The 26,177-nt window shown below is 48.1% G+C and overlaps 1 protein-coding gene across 1 annotated transcript in view; it reads left to right on the forward strand.

Annotated features, from left to right (window-relative positions):
* Positions 1-7,089: 7,089 nt before the first annotated feature.
* The window catches only part of LOC119089659 (altered inheritance of mitochondria protein 3), a gene marked incomplete in the record, with an annotated part of 95,585 nt that continues 76,497 nt past the window's right edge, over positions 7,090-26,177 (forward strand). The window contains 2 exon segments of the mRNA XM_037212455.1: positions 7,090-7,165; positions 23,946-24,021. Of these exon segments, the coding sequence (XP_037068350.1) occupies positions 23,953-24,021 (69 nt within the window).

Below are 26,177 nucleotides of genomic sequence, written 5' to 3' on the forward strand. Positions count from 1 at the left end.
AGAGGAGAGGAGAGGAGAGAGAGAGATGAGGAGTAGGAGAGAGAGAGAGAGGACGTTAGAAGGAGAGAGAAGAGACGACGGAGAGAGAGGACGACGAGGATACGAGGAGAGGAGGGGAGAGAAGAGAGAGAGAGAGAGAGAGTGAGATAGGGGGGGGGGGGCAGGCTTGCGGAACAAAGACACGACAGGCATGGTATATGCTTACAAAATGCACAACCTAGGGCAAGGAAAAAACAGCTATTTCACAGAACTTTTGTTGTTGATCTAGACAATGGATTCACACAAGGTGCAGGAAACCTCATTGCATGAACACACGAATCAAACAGTTTGTATACTTCTGTGAGTAGCTGAATGTCAAAATTTATAGGTTGCATTTGCGCGAAGTAAAAAAATGATCGTGCTTTGTCTTTGAATTAATCATCACGCAAATCACAAATTTATTGCTGGGTTAACCCATGAATGACAATGCCTTTTATACTACCTTAACGATATCGCTGGACTTACTATGGCATCCAAACGTTTGAAGTCTGAAGCGACAAGTTTGAAGCGACGACACCATTGCCATGGCAGCTGCCGCGTGTATTGCTATTGAAATTACTTGAGAATGAAAACCGAATTGCCAACGCCTAGACATTTTACGACTTACATTGAAGGGGTGTTGCCAGATTTATGACACCGACGTAAAAAGTAGGGACTTACGCCAAAATTACTACGGCCAGCTAGAAGTCAAGAACTACTTCTTTTTATGAAACTGGGTACTGATGCGATCAGTGACGTCAGCAGCAATCCTGCCGAAACGTACACAGAGACGAAGCGGGCTGCGTTACACCATCGTCGCTAACCGGCTGATGGGCTAACGCTGAAGGGGTCCGCACACATCCCACTCGCCGTCTTCGCCTGACTGACTTCCGCTCAACCAAGCACGCTCAATGTAGGCTATCACACCATCCGCGCCTGAGGCTGACGGTGGGGTCAGAGACCCCGGCTCAGCTGAGCGCTGGTCTCCTCGCAGTCGCGACATGATCAAAGTCTGGTGCACGCCCCATTTTGCGCAGCGCTACGCATAACGGTGTCCGTTGGCAACACACGACCCTGAGTCGAACCCGCGGCTCGACTCAGGGTCACGTGTTGCCAGGCGGGGCGGTATTGCCCGGGGCGATATTCCGCGACAGCGAACGGGATGTGTTCGTGTCATGTACATGCATGTACATGCGGAAGATACGTTGTTGCCCGGAATATGATTCCAGGCCGCTGATGCAAGTAAAGCGCATATCCCATGACGTTTTTGATTCAATGTTTATTTTCGATGATGGATATTAAGCAGTACATAATATGATGCGTGGATTGCCACATAAGCGGAACGCCTAAATCTAAGCGCCTCTCCAAACAATAACAAGATATCCTACAAGATCCTACCCTCATGTGCAGCAGCACATGCAGGTAGTCAGATGCACATGCAGGTAGAAAAGAAGAAGCGCCTCACGTCACGGAGCCTATTAGCAAAACGAGATTGCAACTGTGCTGCACTGTATGGGATATAACGTTCATCACCGATCCCTTAGGCTTAAAATTGTATCGACTCAGCGAAGACCAGCTAACGCAACACTCCTTGAGGACGTCTTCAGAATCAAATAACCGACTTTTCACATGATCCACGTCGACCAGAACAGCATGCCGCGGTAACAGGCCCTTACCCGCTGGGCCAATCACACACGTTTTTTTATTTGCGCCAGATGTGCGCATGGTCGTTGTCACGACGACGGTGGTCGCGGCTGCAGGGAAGAAGGCAGTGCTGTTACAAAGCGTTGATTGCAGAACGTCGACTCGAAAATAATTGAAGTCGATGTCATCGTGCGTTGACGGTGCTGCGGTGGTACTACCCACTGTTATTATTAGACGTAACTAGTCCTGAGGTTTCACTAGAGTATGTTTTTGAAATATGCCCCAAAGGTGGGACACTTCCTTTCACCTGAGGTCCAGCAAGACCCAGTATCTAATCTTAGGTGGTGATGGCGTAAGCAGCAAGAGCCAAAATGTGACTCGAGATTGCTGTCAGCCTTTGGTTTTGAGGTAAGGCAAGGTGCCTTTCACGGGCAGTGTTGCAAAATAAGTTGGGAGTCTGGACAAGGAAAATAGCTAAACTTGCCGTCAAGATATTTACAACTGTGTGCTTCCTCGAATTTGGTGCACTTCCTTCTTGAAGTTCGGCTGGTTGTAAACACCCAACAGTATATGAAACTGCACCCTTGTTGAACACTTGCAGGTGACAAATAAACGGAAAATAGGTACATCTACCATCTCGGGAAGCTATCCCAAATCTCAGTCTGTTTTGCCCTACGTCTGCTACAGTAAAATCTCACCAATATATGCCATAACTTGCAGATAGGAAGATGGGGGGATACCTTCATGTGAATTTGGCCATTTCCGGAATGCATGCGATGTTGTCTCTATGATTAAAAGTTTGCAACATCCACTTTTGGCACCTGCAAAATGAGCTTTCCTCCAAAGCCGGTCGGCGGAATGCCTACGCACGTGAAAAACTGATATTATGTCACAGTAACCTCAGATGGAACGAAATCATAGCTTCTTTGCCACACAGTGGGCTGCCAACAAGCCCTGTTTCTGACCTTTGACTTTGACTTTTTTCCATCCCGACAATCCCTTCAGCAACTCCGGACACAGGTGACCACAACTTCCATGACCACATCGTAGCAATAAGACCAGAAAGCATGCACAAAAATGCATACAATAATGTTGGCAACGGACCCAGCTTGCCTGATCTTTTCCGCTATATAAAAGCTTTGCCCAAGGTAACAGAAACACCGGGTGGCGTCAAGGTGAACCAACAGAAACACTGGGTAGCGTCAGGGTGAACCAGCAGAAACACTGGGTAGCGTCAAGGTGAACCAAAAGAAACACTGGGTAACGTCAACGTGAACCAACAGAAACACTGGGTAGCGTCAAGGTGAACCAACAGCACACGTTACCTTGGATGACCTTCGGCCACCTGACATTTCTCGGGTAACCAACCTGGAAACTATGACTCTAGATATAATTATAGGCAACAAAATACCCCCGCCAGTACCTTGGGCCCTCCAGTCGGGCCCTTAATAGTCTGTCCGAGGGCCCAGAACGCCACTCAGAGCCTAGCCGGGGACATGTCCCCTTCCTCTCCCCCCCCCCTCCCACCCTGGCTGCGCCCCTGGACAGGTAGGCATGTGCGGAATTCGGTGCAAGTCAGCGACTCGCTCTCAGGGTCCCAATACATTGGCAAGTTGATGCCAGTTTGGTTTAGAATATCGTCGTTTTTGCTGATGGGCTGAACATCCTAGATTCTGACGCAGCTCGCCTATTTCCTACTATCTTTTGTTGATTTGTTTTACCTATCTGATAGAACCTCAGCCATTCTGGTGCATTAAGTTATTTCTGGATATCTGCTTTGTGTGTATGGTGACTTAAGTAGGCATTACAATCAACCTTGTTAAAATGGTGGGGAAAAGGTCCATATTGGTGGCAACAATCCAATCAGTTTTCAAATGCTTATTTTGGCTATGATTCATTCAATTTGGCGGTAAGTGTCTATTTTGGTTATTTTCAGCTCATTTTGGTGACCGGTTAAAAGAGAGCCTCATTTTAACAGCATGGGAATTCCCGCATCACTATGATTTAGTAATACAGACAAAGTATGATGCTGAGCGAAGTAAATCAGCTTGCCACCGCTGCAGCTTCGGCAGCTGATCTGGTGGCCTGGCGGTTTGGTTACATTTTCTCCGAGGCTGTAGCTTCGTATACAGTGAGTGGAAGACCAGTGATCAGCCGGCCCGATGCACATTGGTTGTACCACCCTATAGTTGACCTATATCTCATCTCTTATTCGGCCTTTGTTTATGACGCAGTCAGGCGATCGCGTCCAAAAAAACACGGACATGGACACATCTTGACTTGATATCAGAAAGAAGGGCATCATTTCATAGGTGCTTGGAAATTTTGACAATCGAGAAAGACATGAGCGTAAAATAGACGGATTCCACGGGGACTGTTCACTTTTTGTGACACCAGATAGCAGGAGAACTGAAAGTTCTCCTAGCTTGCAGGGCTAGAATCTTTTCTTTCGGCCAGCCCCAGTCAACATTGGCTCTATCTTGGTCGAGCCAATGTTGTCTTGTTTTCCAAAAAGAAGAGTCTTAACCGCTCCCGGCTCCTCCAATCAGCGCATCATTACCAGACGGAAAATGCAGGCTTTTTAAAAAAGAAAACTCTTGGTTGCAACAATGTCAAAACTTTAGAAAATCCTGACAGGCGAAACTCTAGCAGGATTTCTATTATCTTGAAACTAACCTGGGTATTGCGGCGTCTTATTGCAGTTAGCTAGTGCTTTGCGACGCACCAGTTCATGGTAGACAGACTTACAGTACAAATGTGGCAACATTCATAAAAGTTCAGCCCACTTGTAATTCAGAATAAGCCATTCGGAGGTCTTTCAGCTGATTCTAGACAGGTGCTCAACATAGGGTTAAACGTAGTAAAGCTACCGAAATCACATGCTGTATTTAAGGACCCTGCCCGTCGCATTGGTTTGAAGGTGTGGTGTATTTCTGAATGTATTTTATGCTTATGCATACTGCGCATGGAGTGCGCTGGACCTTAAAAGGCTTGGGTATGCTTGTGAGTTAGGCGCTTAGTTATGATATATATACATATATATATATATATATATATATATATATATATAATAACTAAGTACCAGCTTTATGCTTCAGAGCATAGCATATATATATATATATATATATATATATGTGTGTGTGTGTGTGTGTGTAGATATAATTACCTGTAGATAGCACTGATATCATCAAAACATATTCCATGGAGAACGACATGCCTTTAATGGTAGAATATTCCAAAAAAAGAAGCGGAGCTGGTGTTTACGAATGAGCCAAAGAAAAGCAAGAACAGTATCGGGTATTTCGGAGTGAAACGACAGGAGCCAACAGCCATGACCCGATGTTGGTAAAGAGCCAGTGACAAACAGGAACCAGAAGGCTCCGGTCTTTTTAAATGGACCAATGGGAACCAACAACCAGAGCCTGGTATTTGTGGTAAATAAATGAGCGGCAGAAACCAGGCGTTGGCATTTGTGAAGGAAATATTGGGGACCGGGAGTATATACTGTGCTTGCAAAAAACAAAAACAAATGGGAGTCAGGAGCCAGGTTTTGAAATTTGCGAAGCAACCAATGGGACCCACAAACTAGACGCTGATGTGTATGGAGGAACCGGTTTGGAGCTGAGCTGGGCTCCAGGGCCTCGTTTACTTGAGGGGGATTGAGAACCAGGAGCCAGCAATGAAAACCAGTCACATGTGTGGTCGAGACGAACGTTGGGGGAATGGGAAGATGGCCCCTCCGAAGAATTACAAAGCCCCGCCATTGACAACAAGCATCGGTGCCCGCTCCGATGCTTTAAGATTTTGTGCCAAATATGAGGCCCAAAGCAGACCGAACTGACTGCATGAGAACTAGGCAAATAGGTTGAGATAGGCTTGAATTGCAAAGTCGCCATCTTGCTTGTGTGTAACATGTTGCAATGGCGATCATTTCCAGGAAAATTGGGGCAACCGATTTAGCCAAGTAATCGAATAACTGAGCAAACGCTTTAACTGAGTAGATGGGTAACCGCTGCCACCCTTGTAAATCTGCATCCTCCAGCCTTGCGCCGAGCACAATACGCAAGCTTTGGTGAGGGACCTGTAGATGGGTTCAGTGCCTCCTGACCCCTGCCGATGTTATGTCATTGAGTATGCTGAAAGCAGCTGTGACTATTACGCATGTAAATTACATTCCAAACACCAATCTCCGTGACCCAAAGACGAGAATCTCGCATCTTAAACCGTATTTCAAACGTACGTCACCTCACAGATCTGGTAATATCTGGTTGTATCGAGTAGCCGGTACATGATGCAACTCGAACAGGCGCGTCCGTGCGGCAGAATGGCTTGTGACCAGCATTAGCTCTGCTGAGAGCGTGCTGCCAATGCAGCCGTCATAATGGCCTCTCGAACACGGACGCTCGTCAAAACTGTTACACTATTTAACAACTCCGCCAACATGACCTCCAGAGCATAGACAGAAATGATAGAGTCCAGTGCGTGAATTGAAACAGCTCAAGGTCGCGGAAGACTTGGACTAAAATAATCTGAAGCAACATGAAGTGTAATAAATGACTAGATAATAAAGTAATGCAAATTATGAAATGAAATAAAGATGACATGAAAAATGAGTAAGTCAAGCGCAAAATTTGTCCAGTGTAAAGCTGCATCGGAATCGATTTCCAAGTCGGACCGCATCTGTCTGGCACGCCGACCCCACATCGGCTGGAGTTTGGCACCAAGCGATGGTCAAGTGACACCGGGGGCTTTCTGAAGGAATTTGAGTGGGAGAGGGATATAACTACGATATGACGGGCCTGAAATATGGTTTCAAATGTCCTCGCCCGAACTGCCACTTTTACTCAGATGTACGCCATTTTCGTGTTGTGTTCAGATCAGAACAAGAGCGAAAAAACGTCGAGCTAACGTACGCCGCGATGCGTTAAGGTCAGTTTAAGTCAGCTAAATCAGTTCAAGTCAGTTTGATCTTCTTAAAAGACTTTGGTAGTAATGGCTCCGACCGATTTATAGACCTATAAGTGTGTGAACTGCATCCTTCTAACATCCTTTGACATCATAATGATTTCCTTTGGCTGGATTGAGCTAGGCATTATCGGCACAAAAACTAAGCACAGCGCGAACTAATAATTTTTAATCATAACACGTTACACATGACCAATCTCGCATGGTGACGGGCTTAGAACGGGAGAAACTTTGGCAGAGTGTGGGGAGATTTTTCCCGCTTAACATGGCAGAAAAGACCATGGAGGTCAGACTCATCTGACCTTTGATCGGTGGTTTCCGCCCGGCCAACGGGTGCCCGCCCCTTTCCAACCCTTCCAGCCCTTTGTACTTGCCGCCCCCGCCGTCTTGGCACATGGCCAGCGGTGAGTTATTTTCACCTGTGGGCTCCTCCGCTACGGAGATCCATCCGTGTCCGCACCAGTGGCGCGCCGCCGGCGGTGCCAGTGGCCGATGGGGGCGTGACGCTTGCGAATCCGGCGCTCTGGAACACCCGCAGGTAACGGCAGGGGCGTGCGAGGGAGTCATGGGCCGGGTTGGCAAGTTCTGGTGGACAACTCAGCTGATTTATGTTTGATGTGACACGTACAACTTTCTTAAAAAAATGTGATGGGTGCCCAGATGCAAACGCATTTTTAAAACCCATGCTTGTCCTTTGGCCCAGAGAACCGAATGTTTGCGTGGCCAGTCCAGCCATTTGACTTGTTCATAGCTCGATAGGTTTCCACCTGTGAAGGTCTCTGACTTCTACAGTAGTTCTGTGTTGAATATGGTTATGAATAATGTTAAACAGTATGGCTAGGCACACCCTTGGTGCCTGCATTCATATTTCATAGTCAGAAGTAATGACAAATATGGCTAGGATTTACGCTGCATTATTTGCATGCTATAGGCATCATTATTATTCATACTATGCCAATTTTATATTGCTATGCTACTTAGTTTGAATCATGTCTTACAATAATTACACATAATGTATTGACATGAATATGATAATATATATGGTACATATATATATATATATATATACATATATATATATATATATATATATATATATATATATGTATATATGTATATATGCATGCATGTGTTTGTGTATGCATGTGTTTGTGTGCGTGTGTAATACATGCATTATAACATTTACTATGTATCTTGATAACAAACTTGCGCAGGTTAAGTGCATTTGCGACGAAAATTGTGCACATAAACAAGACAGGAGTAATAGCCTTATTTCTCGTAGAAAAACCAGGAGAATGGAACCATAGATGCGCTAATATTTCGGCAACATGCCTTTATTGAATATAACGAATAGGAATGTTTCTAAAGAATTTACTTCTGCTGTTCGTTTTGTTAAAAACATGTTGAAGCAATATCAACGCGTCTATAAGTCTTTCTCCTGGTTTTTCTTCGAGGAATAAGGTCATTACTGCTGTTCCAAAAAACGTTTAGGTACCACGCACGCACTTTTGCTTCCCGTTAGAGAACATTGGTGCGTAGCTGCCGAACAGCTCACATTTTAGCTCACATTTGATGTCTCACATTTTATATTGTGAGAGCATGATTGGCGCTGTCGATTTCTTTTCAAACTTAGCAAACTTTTCTTAAAACTTTTTAATTTTTTTAAAGCTTTTCAAACAAACTTACAAACGCGAGTGCCAGGCGAATGCAGCTTTGCAAAAATGAGAAGAGAGGCTGAGAAACCCAAAGTGACGAAGCCTACCCCAAAACACTTCAACAAACGGGGTTTCCCATGGACTTGCCAACTTCCTTCTCAAATTTACGGGGGAGGACCCCTGAATTCATAGGAAACGACTCCCTGGTGCCAAGGCACCCACGAGATAAAAAGCCGCACCCCTGCGTAATGTATGTGCGTACCATACGTGCGCACGGGTTCCCAGCTTTGGTTCCTGGCTCTCACTCAGTCCTTCGGCTAAGCAAAACCTTGGATCCTAGCTCCTGCTGGATCCTTTGACAAACAAGACCATGGATCTTGGTTCTCAGTGGTAATTTAAACAAAAAAAAAACCGCAGCCCCTTTTTCTCACTAGTCCCTTCAAAGAAACCAATTTCTGGATCCTGGTTCCCTCTGTTGCTTTAGTACACCATAGGCTTGGTTCCTGGCTCTCATTGCTTTGTTTTTGTTTTTGAAAAATGCTGCACCTTTAATACTCCTTTTCGCTGATTATTTACAAGTCATAGCTACCTCAAATGCTAGCATGGACCATTGGCGTACGGTTTAGAAGTAAGCGTCTAGCATATAAAACTGCCGCACAGGATAACCCCCGTATTTCTGCTCGCACACCACACACGGTCACACACTACAGGCAAGTAAAACAATCAGCATGCATTGATATCTCCACTGCAACTAACATATCTTGAGTGCTAGCTGAAGACCATTGTGTGCAGCGTAGAAGTTGGTGCCTGACAGCTGAAACTTTCATCTGGAAGATCCTCATTTTGCAATAAAAAAAAAACAGTTGAAAGTCACACAGCACAGACCTGTCAAGCACTCAGCTTTCCCTGATACCACCACTACAACCAAAACACTTAACTGTCAGTTGAAGATGCTTGCGTAACATTTATAGATAGACACCTGACAGCTAAGACCATGTGCTCAGTGTTGCAACATAGTAGGGGTATCTGTTATGAGTGGTGCACTAATCAGCCACATTAGGGTCTTGCATTAACCCTAATATTTCACGGTGATAGAACCACCGTTTATCTAATAGAAACACTATTTACTAATAGAAGCACTGCTTCTCACGGTAATAGAAGCACTGACTAAGTTTTTTCCAGCACAGTCCGTGTTTTTGGCTTGGTTCGGTGCTACCCAACTTGTATAACCTTAACCGAAGTTGATGTAAACAAAACGTAAGACGGAGTAGATCAGTTCAAGTTTGGTTAGACACCGCTGCTATTTTAGGTGTCACGACACGTGCCTTCTGTTCTTGTTTTTAGGGTGCTGTCACGGAAGTTTGCGGTCACCTGTGTTTGTGGCTGCTGAGGGCTTGTGTTGGAAAGGAGGCTCATATCCGCTGCGTGGCCCCAGATGCTGTCTTCTCGCTGCGGACTTGCAGTCTTCTCTGCGAACTTCCATTGTCAGTCTCTGGTTGCCCGTGAGCCATGATTGTCATCCAACTTAGCATGGCTGTAGTGTTTCTATCATTTCACGTCAGTTGTTAATTGCATTTGCGAGGAGCATTATGCATGTAGATAAGACCACACTGTGAGCTATATTCCGCGTAGAATAACCAGGAGAGAGGAGATAATTGATATTTCGGCTACATGCCTTTATCGTAACGGCATTGTTAAGTCGCTTTCAGAAGGCTATATATTTTTAAAAATTGCTCCGATTAAGGCATGTAGCAGAAATATCAATGCGTCATCGCCCTTTTCTCCTGGTTATTCTATGAGTAATTAACTTAACAGTACTGCCTTGTTATTACTTCCTTTTAAAGAATACGCGCTGCACTTATTAAGATTCTTATCATGATGACACCGCGTGGCACACATTTAAAAGTGACATGTGTCTCGCACAAGCTGAACACTTCCAAATTATCTGGACACGAATGTGGGCTTGGTCAGTTGGGGCATAACCAAGGGATGGGTGATCCCATTTCCATATTTCATGACTCAGCGACAACTCATTGACAAAAAAAAAAAACACGAGTAAGGTTGCGACTATTGCAACGGTCTTGCGACCAACAGCAGTGTTGCAGTCAAAATTTAGCGACTATGCTTCATTATCATCGTAAATACCACTTTTGCGTACGTTTGCGTGGATGTTTGCTGACATATGCTCGCCCTAACATCCATACATGCTATCGAATCCATCCAGAACCCAGTGGGGTCAAAATGACGTCATCGGGAGCAATCGCGTCGCACTATTACTAAATTCGTTCCATTTAACTTTCTCCACTGGGTCTTAGCAACAATGCAGCATCAAATAATAGCATCAAATAATGCCCGGCTGCCCTAGCACTAAATATATAACGTTTTTGAAACCCTACACTCGGTTGTTGGGACATTTTTGAGGAGGTGAAGTACCACTGTGTGCCGCGTCTATGCGTTCCCCTCCCCGGTATGGAAGCCGCCGTGGAAGTCGCTGAAACCGTCTCCCGGTGGCCGGACCTGGCTTACAACTCCGTGTACAACATCTGCTCACGCTGCTGCAGACGAACCGCCTGGCGCCATGCACATGTTGCCGGTGCGGTCTGTTGAGTGGGGACGGCAGGGTCGCAGCTAGTGGGCGGTCCAGGTGGGCGACCTACTCCTCACGGCAATCCTACGCTGACAGCAATCCTACGCAATCCTACGTGACGTCGGCGCGTGTGGCATGAAGTGCTGAACGGTATGAGAAGCATTCATTTATGGACGACGCTGGGCGGAAACGTCTGACATTCTGAAAGGAGTTCTTATGCTCTAAAGAGTAGGAACATCCCGAAAAGCGAAGTCAATCTTTCCTCGGGCCGACGTATGGTTAATGCTAAAAGTCTATGAATAGTAAATCAGACGGCTCGCTCCCCGTTTGTGCGGCTACAAGCGCTGGAAATAGTCTCTTCGGAATGCCGAAGCCATTGGCCCCGCAGAATGGTTGATTTAGTGTGCTTAACTCCACCCTGAATTATTCGCAACGTTGAATGAAGATCTAAGACCATTAATTTCGCTGATTTGTCTCACAGCCAGCCGTGACGTCAGCCAGCACCTTTCCCACTGGCCGCTTGCTGGTGCCTTGTTTTCCGGTGGCGGACTAGCCACATTAGTTCCCGCCGTGTTTTTCGGTCGCCGCTCGGTTGTTTTTTTGTTTGTCTGTTTGTCGGATTCTCTCCGATGTTTTTTGGTGTCCGACTCCGCGCACGGCAGCCGAGTGACGTCACGGGCTGCCACTGACAGCGGCAGATTCCGACCACCTGTTCCCGTCTTGGACGGGGCAGGGCCGGATGGGGATGGGGAGGGGTTCGGCCAGAGTTGGCCGCTGGTGCGTGTCTGTCTAGCAACACGCTCACAGCTACCGGGAAACAGTACAAATTAGTAATGCAAATCAAATGAATCATTTCACAAAGCCGGCTTCGGCGCTTCCTGAAGCGGAAGCTCCCATGTCCATATATTTCGTAACTTTCCACAAGATCCAGGGGCTTTTTAGAAGCTACACGTCATCATTGATAAAAACGGGCATAAAAGGCACAATGTGAAACCTAGTAAAAATAGCCCAACACATCACACATGGGTCAAGGGATCATCTCGGTGAATCACCGAGCCGAGTCTTGACTCCCTCCGACTTTACCACCGGCGCAGTTGGATCCTGCCTTCGTGCTCACCACCGGTCTCATCGGTGATGCGGGCAGTTGCGCCAGTCCCGCCCAGCACCAGCCAGGGTGAAAGCCATGACTGACATTCGTAATTAAGCGCGCCGGTCGTCGTCGGACCCTGGGCCACCCACAGCCTGGTGCGTGCGCTCGCATCAACAGGTCGGCTGTGACTGGCGATGTACAAACTGTTGATGCGCGCACGGCTGAGATCAAAGACGGGACGGGGTCATGTCAACAGAGACCGGCCTGTGCGTGCAGCTGCGGCCCATCTACGCCACGAGCGGCGGCGGTCCTGCGGTGCCTGGAACTGGGGCTGCGTGGACGTGAAACGGCGTCGGTACTGTGCGTCCAACTGCGGGCGCGTTACGCGTGGGAGGCGCGACTAGACTGGGCACGCTCACCAGGACGCGGAAGGCTGGACCTAGGTCATTGCATCGTTTATTCCGATCGCGATGTTTAGAGCGTGGTGGCGTTATCGATCGGACCATAATATTCCAGTCGATTTGCAGGGCCGTGGGTGGAATCAGGCGCCTCGCCTGCGGCGTCATCGCCCGCAAGCGGCCGTCCAGCGCCGTTGCCACGCGGTGCGATGATTCGAAAAGGGACAAGGTGCCTGACGTTCATTTGAGCCAACCAAAAGCCCGGCGAGTGATGACGCTGACCTTTTCTGTTCTTAGGCGCATTTAATACGGCCGATGAAAGTCGAGTACAGAGCATGAGATGCTGTGCGTCTTTATGAGATACTCCAACGAACCGTCTGTTGTGCGATGTCGCTGTTACGCCCCGCTTCAAGATGCGTCGGACAGGGATGCTCGATGCTAATGCAAGAACATTTTAACTTTCTCCACCTTTATGCAACATTCCACGAGTCAATTCGAAGAAGACGCCGACGGTTGCCACGGTCTCCGGCGCCGCTGCTAGTGGTCTCAGCTTGAGGCCGCGGATCGAGCTGGTTGGGCGGGCTCCAACAATATTACATGTTGAAGAGGTAACACTGACATAAACGTGCGGTCGGGCACCGCCTGAGGCTGTTCATTTGGCATGTCAAGCTTGGCGGCCGGCAGGCACGCACTGCTGCGGTTCAATTCATTGTTCAGGGGAAAACATGCTCGATGAATGGGCGAGGTATTCAGTTTTCAGGACGCCGAAATAATTATGATTAATCAATATATATATATATATATATATATATATATATATATATATATATATACATACACACACATCATATATCATATCTTATCATATAATAATAATAAATTTGTGACGCTTGAAAAGCAAGGAAACCGATGCTATCTTGCGTTGCACATCTGTTACGGTCAGAGCTCTCCTGTTCCCTGCCTGAAATGACAACTTTTGCTCCGTTTGGGTACAGAACACTAATAAAAAAATACCAGGTGTCAAAGAAAATGTTTTGCATCTGGAGGTATCGAAACAAGCATCAGATATGAGGAAACAAGCTCACTTTTAACTATTGGTATCTTGTTTAAGTGGAAAAACCGCCCTAGACAGCACACTTCTACGTTTAGTATAAAGCTTTTCAATGCGCCATGGCTTGATTACGCCATCATCCCTCGCACAAAATTGATAGAGAGCCAGTTGACAGCCGTTATAACTGGACATTGTGCTCACGAACGCCAGATATGAACACCTCGACAATTATATTTTTCTTGGCTTTGATCGCCGCATGTCTCATGGAATGGCCGGATTTGAGTGACGTTGTTGTGATGCCATGAATGCCTAGGCTGCTTTGGAAATGCTTTCTCCCGAAATATATTTCCCCATTTTCGCGGGCGTGTAGCTCAGAGACTAGAGGGGCTTAGGTTTTAAAAGCGCAGGATTGTAAAGAGCGCCGAAAGGTCTTGAAGATGTCTGTACAAAACCCCACATAAACGTGGAACATTTCCTTTAAGATTGATGAGTTGGCGAACTGGTTAACAGTTTAAGATTACAAGTGACACGACTGGTGTAGAGTCTTGCATGCGAGTCCACACCACCAGACAGAGTTAGGCCAACTTTTGTGAAATCTTGTGTGTAAGCCCACACCACCAGACACATTAAGGCCACCTTTTGTGAAGTCTTGTGATACCAACAATACAATTAACACGGTTTAACTGCTAGTTAACTGCTAAAAAGCTGCCAAAAAGTTTCAACTGCTAAGTTTTAACTGCTAGTACCTTTCCTACATGTCAGAAGTGCGCGTCCACAACTGGAACTATCCCACAAGATAGCCCAAATATTTGTGCTCTCACAACCCACAAAAGACAGACTTTACGGGCAAGTAAAACAATCGGCATGCCCTAGTGCCACCGCTGTAACTAACAAAGCTTCTGAAGATCATTTGCTACTGCTGAGAATCGAATACCTGACAGCTGAAACTATCACACAGTATATAACTTAAATATGCCTGCTTTCACACCACATGAAAATCACCCACTACGATTACAGCCAATAGAGCTTTACTTTTTGTTGAAGATAATTGCCTTCAACTTAGAAGTGAGCGTCTGACAGCTGGACTTATCGCCTGCATATACCACATATTTGCGATACAACATTTAAATGTGCATTCCACACAGAAGTCAGTCAGTATGTCCTGACAACACCGCTACAAATAATAGCGCTTTTCTGTTAGTTGAAGACGATTGCCTAACATTTACAAATGGGTACCTGACAACTAAAGCCATGTGCGTTGTTGTTCTCAATGGGGTTTCATGACGCACTCAGCTGCTGAGGCTATATGGCGTCGCCTGCCTCTCGCCCCGGCAGGAAGGGCGGACACGACGGGGAATTGAACCCCGTACCTCTGGTTTTGAAAACATGCGATCATCGCAGAATAATAGGGGTGCCTTTTAGCAATAGTGCACAGATCAACCCCGTCAGGATCTTGTAATAACCCACTTGATTTGAAGGTAGTACAAACAATGTTATAATGCCAAATATCCAATCATCAGGGTCTGCCTAAAATGTTGTCCGAGCCACAGCTGCCAGAGTGGGAACAGTTTGTCTTTGTAAAACAAACTTTTGTATTTTCCTCTGCAGCACTATGGCGAATGGGGGAGCCAGAAGGGGCTGGCACCCCTGGCTTTTGAGCATCTTAAAATAGCTTTGCATCGTCTGTCTACGCTCTTTTCATGTCTTTCTTGCTTGCCAAACTTGCAAATTCTTATCAATTGATGCTCTTCTTGTTAGTATTGAAACAAGATGTGGCCAGATCCCTCAGCCGTGTAGCAGATTGGACGGGCGAAATACATATCAGAAGCCAGAAACTGGCCTCACAGACACAGGTCAGAAGTCAGAAGCTGGATGCAGAGTGACGTCGCTAGTGTCAGTTGGTCAGGCGATAATCGGTCCTGTATCCAATGTGTACGAACCTGCACAGCCTCTGAGCAAGCGTAAAATGATGGTAGCTGTGTTTTCATTGCAGGTCATCATACTTTATGTCCCCCTGATTTAGTTTAGTGATCACAGTTTTTCATGAATATAATTATCTATCAACTACCTGATTCTAAAATGGTTATAAGAAAACCACCAATTGACGGAGTTCATCAAGCGAGGCCTCATGTGTTTTGGCTCGGTTCGGTACCACCCGATCCCTATTACCTTAGCCAAAAATATATAAACAAAACATACAGTAAAGTAGATCGGCTCAAGTTTGGTTACATACCGCCGTTATGTTAGGTGCTATGGTACGTGCTTTCCGTTCTTGTTGCTCGGATGCTGTCAAGAAAGCTTGCGGTCACCTACATTTGTGGCTACTGAGGACTTACTGTGTTGGAAAGGAGTTTCAGTGACAGTGACCGGCAAAAAAGGACTTGATGGCAGGTGCAGTGTAAGACAACAATAAAAAACAACAAAAAAAAACGATGATTTCAGTTAATCTGCGACATTTTTGTGAAGCAGCAATTTTCCTTATCTACAAACATTCCATTAACCGACCTTTGAGAGGATTTTGTTGTGAGCGTCAAATGTGAATGCTAATTCATTTAAACAAGACTACATGCATGCTTTGCAAAGTGTGGCAGATGTTTACAAGATCTCACATCGGTAGAGTCGTAAGAAACAATGCACATTTAGGGAGTTTTCTGAAATGGTTAATGTGCATTGTTTCCATTCATTTGTGTCAATTTTTAGGAACACCGGGGATGCAGTTTCATGTCTCCCGACTCTCCTCATTCTCCCATCTCTCCTCATCCTTATCTCCTCAGTCCTCCCAACTCTAAGACACGAAATGGGAATAGGCTTGCGATTTTCCCTGCTGAGTCTGTCATACTATTTTGAAAGAACGTGCCCCTGGATAACCTTGCCGAACGTTGAAAATTAGGACTGACAGTGGTCTCAGATAAGATTCTGTTTTTTGCTTCTTGCATCGGCATCAGTCCAGACTAGGAATTGGCTCTTGCTGGGTCTCAGCTCAATCGTAAGCTGTATCTTGGCTTTAACTAGATTTTTACGTGTTCCCGGCTAGATCTTTGTTCTTACGAGTTGTATAAAAAGGAATTAAGATGACCTGCTTGCAGTATTTATATACGTGATGCTTGTTAAGTAAGCTGTATTTTTAATAAATATCTGGTCACGGTCTTTGCTCACAAAGTAAAAAATTTAAATATCTCCGAAGTATCATTCATATATCACTTTTTGGAATTTGGTTTGGCTGTAAGCAAGGTCCGTGATCAAAAGTTTGTCAAAAGTACAACTTACTTCAACAAAGATCACGTGCATTTTAATTGTAAGGAGGTTATCTTAATTCCCCTTTAATACTTACCATGCCACACGTTGCCCAAGCAATGTACCATCTTCCTAGTCCTCTTGGTTTGATATCAGATTGGATCTTGACTCTTGCTGGATCTTCCGGCTTTTGATTGAATCATGATCCAAGATAACTACAAGTGCTGACCAGCACAGACCCTACCCTGGTCGCTTTCTACAATAACGCAGACGCTGATGCGGTCGAAGTGATGTCAGTGGCCAAAGGAAGAGCGAAATTACAAACGTCTCATTTTTTGGGTGCGGTTTGGTTGCAGTTAGCCGACAAGTGCTCAGTTTTACCAACTCTTGAAATTATTTAGCTTGAAGCATATGACTTGATGCTTAACGATGAGGGCTACAGGAGGAGCTTGACAAACCAATTACGAACTTGACAGATATTAACCTGATGTGGATTTGAATTCGACCTGCTCCCGGCTCGTACACTTGAGCGGCGCTTTTTGAGCACAGGTAACATACCATTTATTCCTAACAAACTCGCCATCGAAAAGCACATTTGGCCTGTTGCTAAGGTCACCATTGGATTGGCCCTAGAGGCCAGTAGGATGACAACCACCGACTGAGTAAGTGATTCGCTTGTCTTGGTAAGCCACCATACATTTCGAGAAGCCACCGCTAGAGCAAGGGCGGTCACCACCGACCAATAAAGTTCACCACTGGGTCAGAAAGGTCGCCACTGGCTAAGGAACGAATGCTCACCATCGGCTCAAGCAAGAAAGCTCGTCACCTGCCAAGGAAAGAAAGCTAAGCGCCAGCTAAAACATTTAGCACCGTGTTAGAACTGTCACCACCGACTACAGGAAACGGTAGCTACCGGATGAAGGAGGTCACCGCCGGGTGACAGGGGTCACCGCGGGTCAGCAGCCGGCCGTGGCCGCCGCAGCCGTCCGCCCGCGGCGGCGCCGGTTAGCCGGTGTTTATTTTGGCGAGCTTCCCGTTTCGTCTGTCGGACCAAACAGGCCGCCGCCGGGGCGTGGTAAACACGAGGGCGCTCCGTGGCGGGAGGGGAGGACTCACCCCCACCGGCTGCCGGGCCGGACCGCCCGTACCAGAGCTGAACCAGCGGCGCGGCACCAGCCGGTGGCAATAGCACGACGCTCCGGTACCCAAATCCCATCCGCATAGTCTCACGTAATGTTCAGGTAAGGCGACAGCGCGGTAGACCGGGGAAAGCGAGCCAACTATTAAGCAAACGTCGGTGGAGGCTTGACAAAGTCATAAATGACTGGTAAAAATCATGTCTCTCAACTGCATACCATCAACTACAACAAGCATTCCCTTTTGATGATTCACAGGTTTTGAGAACAGAAAAACCCAAGCCTCTAAGCAGTGCCGCTAATTTTGCCCGCGTTACGCAAGATTTTACCCGTTTTTTCATAACGCTCAAAGTATTTTGCTGCAAACGACGCTTTTTTGGTTCGTGCATACCTATGGCCTATGTGCCATGATCTCAGACCTACTGGAGCGCTGACCGGCTTCGGCATGCAGTGCTGGAGGCGGCCTGTTCGAAGCACCACAGGCCGTGGGCAATGTCCAGCCCCCGAGGAAAACGTCCAATGCCGGGAGATTCTCGATCGGCTGATGAGGAGCTCCACATCGCGGCGCACCATCGCCTCGCACCGACGCTTTCTTGAGCTCGCGGTGCAGGTCTCGAATATTTATTCAACGCCACGTGAACTGAAGTAGGAGCTATTGCGCGAAGTCAAGGTGACGCGGCCGCGCTACATCCCATTATGCCTTGCAGTCGCCGGAAATAATGGGATGTTGCATTCAGTCATCAGCGTCAATGTGACGTCATAATTTGTGCCATCGACGAGTCGACCGGTGACGAAATTGCTGGGCATCGGGTAGATTTATCCACCATTCTAAGGCCAGTAGACTTCGGTATGGCATTGCTGCGAGCCGTAACGGCTGTCGGCAAGGGCTGTGGGGGAAGAGCGGTCGCGACATGGCACGATGCGGGCAATACTGAAGATAACGAGAACATGCGATTTGCTGGAAGGCAACATTGCGTGAGGATGACGTTGTAAATGAGAATTAAAAAAGAGAGAAGCATCAATGGAGAGGGCGACTGCTGACAGCAGCAGTGATAAGATTCTTTGCTTCATATCTGGTCGGAGCTTAACAAGATCTCTATAGAACCGTGTAAAACCGTTTTTCACACTATTGGTTCTACCCGTTGCCTTTGTGAAGCTTTTCAGTACGTATCTATTCACTCAGCACTGTTATATGTGTTCAACTTCCCGGTAGTGCGCTGATTAACGCGCTTCCGTTAATCACTGCGCGTCTGAGAGACCAGAGGTACGGCGTCCGATTCCCCGCGGTGCCCGCCCTCCCTGTCAGGGTGGGAGGCAGGCGACGCCATAAAGCATCAGCAGATGAATGCGTGGTAAGGTACCATGACGAGACAGACCAAATAAGACGCGGACGCCTGTATCTTTATTATCACCAATCCCCTTCACCTGTCACCCAATAAAACGCTGTTTTATTCCTCGGAGACAAACCAGGAGAATAGAGATATAGCTGCGTAAACCCAACTGTATCTACATTCTCCTGATTTTTCTCCTGGGAATACAGCTTTTACTACTGTCTTATCTACGTGAATAATGGTCCTCGCCAATGTACTGGACAACTTACGTAAAACGCTGTCTTATTCAACGCCTACCGCACCACAGTCTGCCCGAGTTTTTGTTGCCCATCCCTAGCGCCGGCTGGTTGCTGTGTAGGGGGGAGACGACCTTATTAACGACCTGCCGAGGTCAGCTATCAGACGGCGCCCTCCCCTCCCGCTCAGCCTCGCTCCCGTGAGTAATTAGGGAATTAGACAGCGGCCTTGCCTCGCCGCTCGGGCGAAAACATGGCGTCCGGCGCAGACCACGCCGTCAGCACGGCCGACAGAGGACACCGGGGACGAGCTTCCGCTGCGGATCGGGCGCGAGCGACAGAGGACACCGGGGACGAGCTTCCGCTGCGGATCGGGCGCGAGCGTCCGAGGCTGGTGGGCGAGCTTCCGCTGCGGATCGGGCGCGAGCGTCAGAGGCTGGTGGGCGAGCTTCCGCTGCGGATCGGGCGGGAGCGTCAGAGGCTGGTGGGCGAGCTTCCGCTGCGGATCGGGCGGGAGCGTCAGAGGCTGGCGGGCGAGCTTCCGCTGCGGATCGGGCGGGAGCGTCCGAGACTGGTGAGCGAGCTTCCGCTGCGGATCGGGCGGGAGCGTCAGAGGCTGGCGGGCGAGCTTCCGCTGCGGATCGGGCGCGAGCGTCCGAGGCTGGTGGGCGGGCTTCCGCCGCGGATCGGGCGCGAGCGTCCGAGGCTGGTGGGCGAGCTTCCGCTGCGGATCGGGCGGGAGCGTCCGAGACTGGTGAGCGAGCTTCCGCTGCGGATCGGGCGGGAGCGTCCGAGGCTAGTGGGCGAGCTTCCGCTGCGGATCGGGCGGGAGCGTCTGAGGCTGGTGGGCGGTTGCTGTCGGTGGTCGGCTCAGGCTCATGATAGTGTTGCTCGATTGGTCAGATTTGCGGCTACTTGGGTACGTGGTTGCGCGTACTAGGGTATGTGATGGCGGGAACTTGGTTGCGTGGCTATGGAAACTTAGGTACGTAGCTACAGAAACCTGGGTACGTGGTTACGGGAACTTGAGTACGTGGTTACTGGTGCCCGTCCTCTCATGGGCGGAGAATATGTCCGGTAAGGGGAGGCGGGGGTGGGGGGAGGTGTGGGGGAGGGGGGGGGGAAGAGGGCGGGGCAGCGGGCGACGGCTTCTGGGAATTAGACCCTCCAAGTGGTTGCAATACACGATTTTACAATCATGTGTAGGGAATTTCCATATATAAAGCGGTTTGTCCAGCAAACAAAGCCGGGACAGCTATTTGTCGTTACTGTAGCACTTTGTTCTCGGTCATAGCGTTATGGAGTAAACCGCTTACAAAACGAAGTACCACTACAGCGTACCCTCGTGCCATGTGGACTGTCATGTCACTATAGCATACCCTCCTGCCACGTGGGCTGTCATCATGCCACTACAGCATACCCTCCTGTCATATGGGCTGTCATCATGTACGGCGTACCCTTCTGCCATATGGGCTGTCATCACGTCACTACAGCGTACCCTTCTGCCATAGCGTACCCTTCCCATTCCATGATCTGAAACGAAATTGCTTGGTTTGAAATGGTCAGACAAATCAGATCACGAACTGCTCGGCAGCATGAGTGACGTCGGAGCAGCTGAAGAATACACACCTAATTAGCAAATTTGCCAGCTAAACGACTTCAAGCGGCATAACACAGTCACACAGAATAGAGTCGGCGCACGGTCTGGAGTGCGCTGAAAAATAATCCAAGCCGGTCATTTCTGAAATTCTCAGATGAAGACACAATTATGGTATGACACGGCTCTGGAATTGGAAAAATTCGCATTCAAGATAACGTGAGGCTGCACGCGTCATACAGCCATCCGCTCCAGTAGCATTTAATGACAATCCTGCCACATTTATTATCCGTGACGTTTGCTCTGGCGCGCGCTGTTAGCCCATCTCGTGCGGGTGTTTACATTAACCGCGATGATATCCTTGCAGCCACGTTCCAAACCCTTAAAGCTATCGTTCTTGGCATAGCCTTTCAGAAGGTGGGCTCCCTGCATCGTGCAGAGGCGATCCAAGGGACGACTTTTGGGAGGCATGTCACTGTGAACCACGGCGTGTTTAAGGCGGGCGCGCAGTCCGTGTGTCCTCATTGACAGTGCCCAGCCAATGTTTGACTTAAGTGAGTCACAACACGGTCTGTGACGTCAAAGCTGATCACCTTTGGGCGATGTGTGGTGCAAGTGAGCCACCATGGCATAATGTAGGAGCGATAGACGGAAGAGTCCGGAAACTCAGTTGTTCACATGTCCCCACGCAGCGCAGAGAGACAAGGTAACCCTGCTCTAACAAGCAACCAAATGCAAGCCATTATGTAGCATTGCTACTCTCGCCGGTAGAAAATCACCGACCTGTGTGTTGTTTTAATCCTTTCCGCATTACTTACCAGGTCGTCAGTGGTCGCAGCTTTGAAAAAAAAACAGCATCTCGCTCCTTATATTTGTGATCGCTCTCTGCTCGTGCCTGAGTTCGACTGTCGCGCTTCGAAGCCGCTCATCTTTCGAGAGAATGTCGTTTCTGACTGCGCGTGCCGCTCCTAGTCACCTGGCGAAGAGGATGACACCCAGGCAAGCTGGGCGCAGCAGTTTGAGAACCACCCAACAGAGCTGAGATTTGCCTCTTAACTGCACATTCCCGCACAAGCTGCGCATCCACGGCTGGCACACGACGCCTCAGTTTACCGCATGAAACTCGACATAGCTACCTGGGTCTATTTTGATATAACGCCCGTGTCTAAATTTGCTAAGCACGCAACATCAAAAATGTCGCTTGTCTGTCTGTTCTTGTGTGCTGAAAAGTGACTGTTCTTCTCCACTTTTCCTTGACTGGATGCCCCATTCACAACGATTTTTAAAGTCAAAATAGGGATGATGGTCTGCAGCATTTGTAAATAGATTTATCAATAAAAAGACGGGTTCAGGAAGAGGTTGGTTTGAGCTCAAAAGCGACTTGCACTGCCCAGTGGACGCCGACACCTTCTAAGGGTCCAAAAGACCCCCTCGCGTGGCATTAAAAAGAAATCACCGCAAGAAAATATGTCTAAAAGACTGAGAGTCGATCATTGAGCCTCCAAATATCTTGCCCGTGTAGGACTCACCGTCGTTGGATGGTGACTTCAAATATGAGCCTCTTCACTCATTTACCAAAATCACGGACTCCTTTTTCTATGTTTCGATCGCAATTTGCGATAACGCTAATAACTTTTAGTAGCAATGTTGTAACCAACTGATACAGCGCTGAGACATTTTTCACGGAGTCCAGTTTTAAGAGAAGAAAAGTCACCAGACAGTTCTTTTCATTCCCATTTCAACTCAATTACTATCTTAACACATGACCAGGTGGCCGCTTGAATATCCTTTGCTCGGGTGGGATGAGGGGCCCTCCTGAGATCTAGAAAAATTAAGATACGTAGAAACACCGAATTCACAGGGTGGATTAGCCTGTATGTTAATCACTTTTGTCAAAATGTGAGATTCGTAGGTCATGACCTAAACATCAATTAATGTCAAACAAGGTCTATTTGATGATTTGGCTGGTGTCTCCAGATTGGTGTCTCAAGTGCCCTCAGGCTCCCTCATATAACAGCCGTGGAGCTTGATACCTGTTCTAAGCAAAAGATCGATGAGGTAAGTAACCTTATTTGACCACTGCATGGTCAACGTGACCATGGACCTTCGAGATTACCCCTGATTCGAATAGGCATCAGACATTACGCTGGGTGGTATGTCCCTAAAAACAAAATGTTGAACTGGGTCATCTTAAGTAAGTGAACTATTCTGACGTTTAAGAAGTCCATGGAGCATGTCCATTCCAGTCGTTGCCATTAATGCATTCAAAATGAGCACTGAAAACTATCCTATACACAAAGCCATGTAGCGGAAAGGTAGGTTAGTTTTGGCCTAGGTCTATCCTTCTTACCTGACCTTAGGTCGGTGGAACAGGTAGTGATTCGAAATTTAATAGATCCGTTGCCTAAGAAGCTATCTCACACATGTATGGCTTCGTCTAACACTCCATTGTTGCATCACATAGAACGATTCCCTAGAAATGTCCTTCGCTGACAGCCGTGGCCTGAATTTGATCTGCCAAAGTAGTTTGACCTTACATGGTATATCGAATTTTTACATAAAAATATGGGCCATTTCGTTCTCTACAACTATGCAAAGTCTAGCACGACTGCTTCATGCACTCACTATTCGGAAATCATCCTAAAAATCATTTGGAAGAGAGGGTCAGATAGACCCCGCACCCGAGCGCGTGTTACTTGACAAGAAGGTATGACAGGAAATTACATCAAAAGGTCCTGATTCTGAAATGCTTTTCTCAATACGCATATTTTTCAGTTGTTTGTGACATGGATTGACAGCGGATCATATGAGAACGACATAACCAGTAGCGGCAATTACTTTTGTAAACTGCCCTCAGATTATGCGCATTGTTGAGCGTCTGACGCAAGGTCCTATGACTTATTTTCCGGGGCGTGTGCGCATGCACGCGCCAGTTTTCGTCGCTGGGGCAAGGCGTGCATTAATGGTCTTGTCATGACGTCACTGGTATACGTTTGATCGCAGGTTGCCGATGGAAGTTTCGACTCGCACCGAGAGGGAGAAGCGTGAGAAGGAGATCGAGTACGAGAGCCGGAACAAGGTGAGACGCCTCCCCCACACTGGAGATGGAGGGGCTTGGTTATTTGGCTACCCCACACTGGAGATGGAGTGGCTTGGTTATTTGGTTACCCCACACTGGAGATGGAGTGGCTTGGTTATTTGGCTACCCCACACTGGAGATGGAGTGGCTTGGTTATTTAGTTACCCCACACTGGAGATGGAGTGGCTTGGTTATTTGGTTACCCCACACTGAGGATGGAGTGGCTTGGTTATTTAGTTACCCCACACTGGAGATGGAGTGGCTTGGTTATTTGGTTACCCCACACTGAGGATGGAGTGGCTTGGTTATTTGGTTACCCCACACTGCGGATGGAGTGGCTTGGTTATTTAGTTACCCCACACTGGAGATGGAGGGGCTTGGTTATTTAGTTACCCCACACTGGAGATGTAGCGGCTCGGTTATTTGGTTACCCCACACTGGAGATGTAGCGGCTTGGTTATTTGGTTACCCCACACTGGAGATGTAGCGGCTTGGTTATTTGGTTACCCCACACTGAGGATGGAGTGGCTTGGTTATTTGGTTACCCCACACTGAGGATGGAGTGGCTTGGTTATTCGGTTACCTCACACTGGAGATGGAGTGGCTTGGGTATTTGGTTACCCCACACCGGAGATGGAGTGGCTTGGTTATTCGCTTACCTCACACTGGAGATGGAGTGACTTGGTTATTTAGTTACCTCACACTGGAGATGGAGGGGCTTGGTTATTCGGTTACCTCACACTGAAGATGGAGTGGCTTGGGTATTTGGTTACCCCACACCGGAGATGGAGTGACTTGGTTATTTAGTTACCCCACACTGGAGATGTAGCGGTTTGGTTATTCGGTTACCTCACACTGGAGATGGAGTGGCTTGCTTATTTCGTTCGCTGGATTAGGCCCTTTCGACCAATAATGACCATTTCAGGGCTATGGGATGAAGGAGAATGGATAACGGTGGGGCAGACTCACGCGCCTGGGGGCCAACCGCTGAGCCTTAGCTCGCGCAGAGACCCTTCTGCGGGGTATGCGCCTGGGCGCCCGTTCGGGGTCCACCTACAGAGGAACCTCTCGGCCCACTCGCTGCTGCCACATGCGGCCTGTCCTGGACAAGCGGGCCATCACGAGGATTCAGCATAAAGCAAGAAAGAGGAGGAGAGGGTCGGATGGAGGCGGAGTGCTGCGGCGCCGTGGCAGCTGCAGTCGGCGTGCAGTGCTGGGGAGCGGGCAAGCTATCCCCACATATTTCCGTCACCGAGACACGTGCGGCGGTGCTGAATAAAGCTGGCGCCAGTGCTGCCACCGGCGAAACATAACCGGATCTGTGTCATTTTTACAATAATGTCTCCGGCATGTGGCATATTGGCTCCAGATAAGACAGTGGCTAGGCCACCACCCTGATATGACATGACCGGTCACCGATGTCGGAAGTGGTCGCTGCGGTTGAAGCCCTCAGCTTCACAACTGCCCCCAGTGTCATGCTTCTTCAAATATTGATTTGCTCCAATGGTTTTCATGGCTGGTTTTTGGTCCAGAGTACCTGCTAAGCCAAGGCTGTTGTGTATACCTTAAGACCCATCCATGAATTAGGGTACGCAGCCATCAAGCCATCAAAATTTCACCGAAATTGCGCCGTCTGCTCAACAAAAAACGTATGCGCGAGGCCTTCCGCCAGACGGGACCGGTAAGGGCTTTACGCGGCAGAATGCTGCGGCCTGGCCGCCCCGCACATGGGTTGACCGGACCCTCGTTGGCTAGCTACCAGCTGACCGCTCCTTCGGGGTATGTGCCCAGTGCCGTTGGATAAGAGTCAGCATCTCGGCCCAGGCCGCAGAGGCAGCGCCCGTCACTACTGTTACATGGCCACATGCGCTATACGTACGCTGGGCGTTTGTAAGTCGCGCCTCTCAGTTGTGGGGCCCAGCGACCGTCGTAATTCGCATGAAGAGGTGGGTCAAATTTCAAATCGCAGCATTGGTGTCGTTGCAGCAAGGACGGCAGCTACTGATCCCGACGGTGTAAGGTTGTGACTAAACCATAAACATGGATGGTAGTTCATGACGATGCAAAGGCATCATCACAAACTGCCAAACCGTCATCATCATGTTATAGATTCTCTCCGATATGGTAGTCCCATTTCCCTTCACAATTTACGTCGC

Source organism: Pollicipes pollicipes, unplaced genomic scaffold (genome assembly GCF_011947565.3).
Source record: "Pollicipes pollicipes isolate AB1234 unplaced genomic scaffold, Ppol_2.1 Scaffold_1600;HRSCAF=1878_pilon_pilon_pilon, whole genome shotgun sequence".
Lineage (NCBI taxonomy): Eukaryota > Metazoa > Arthropoda > Thecostraca > Pollicipedomorpha > Pollicipedidae > Pollicipes > Pollicipes pollicipes.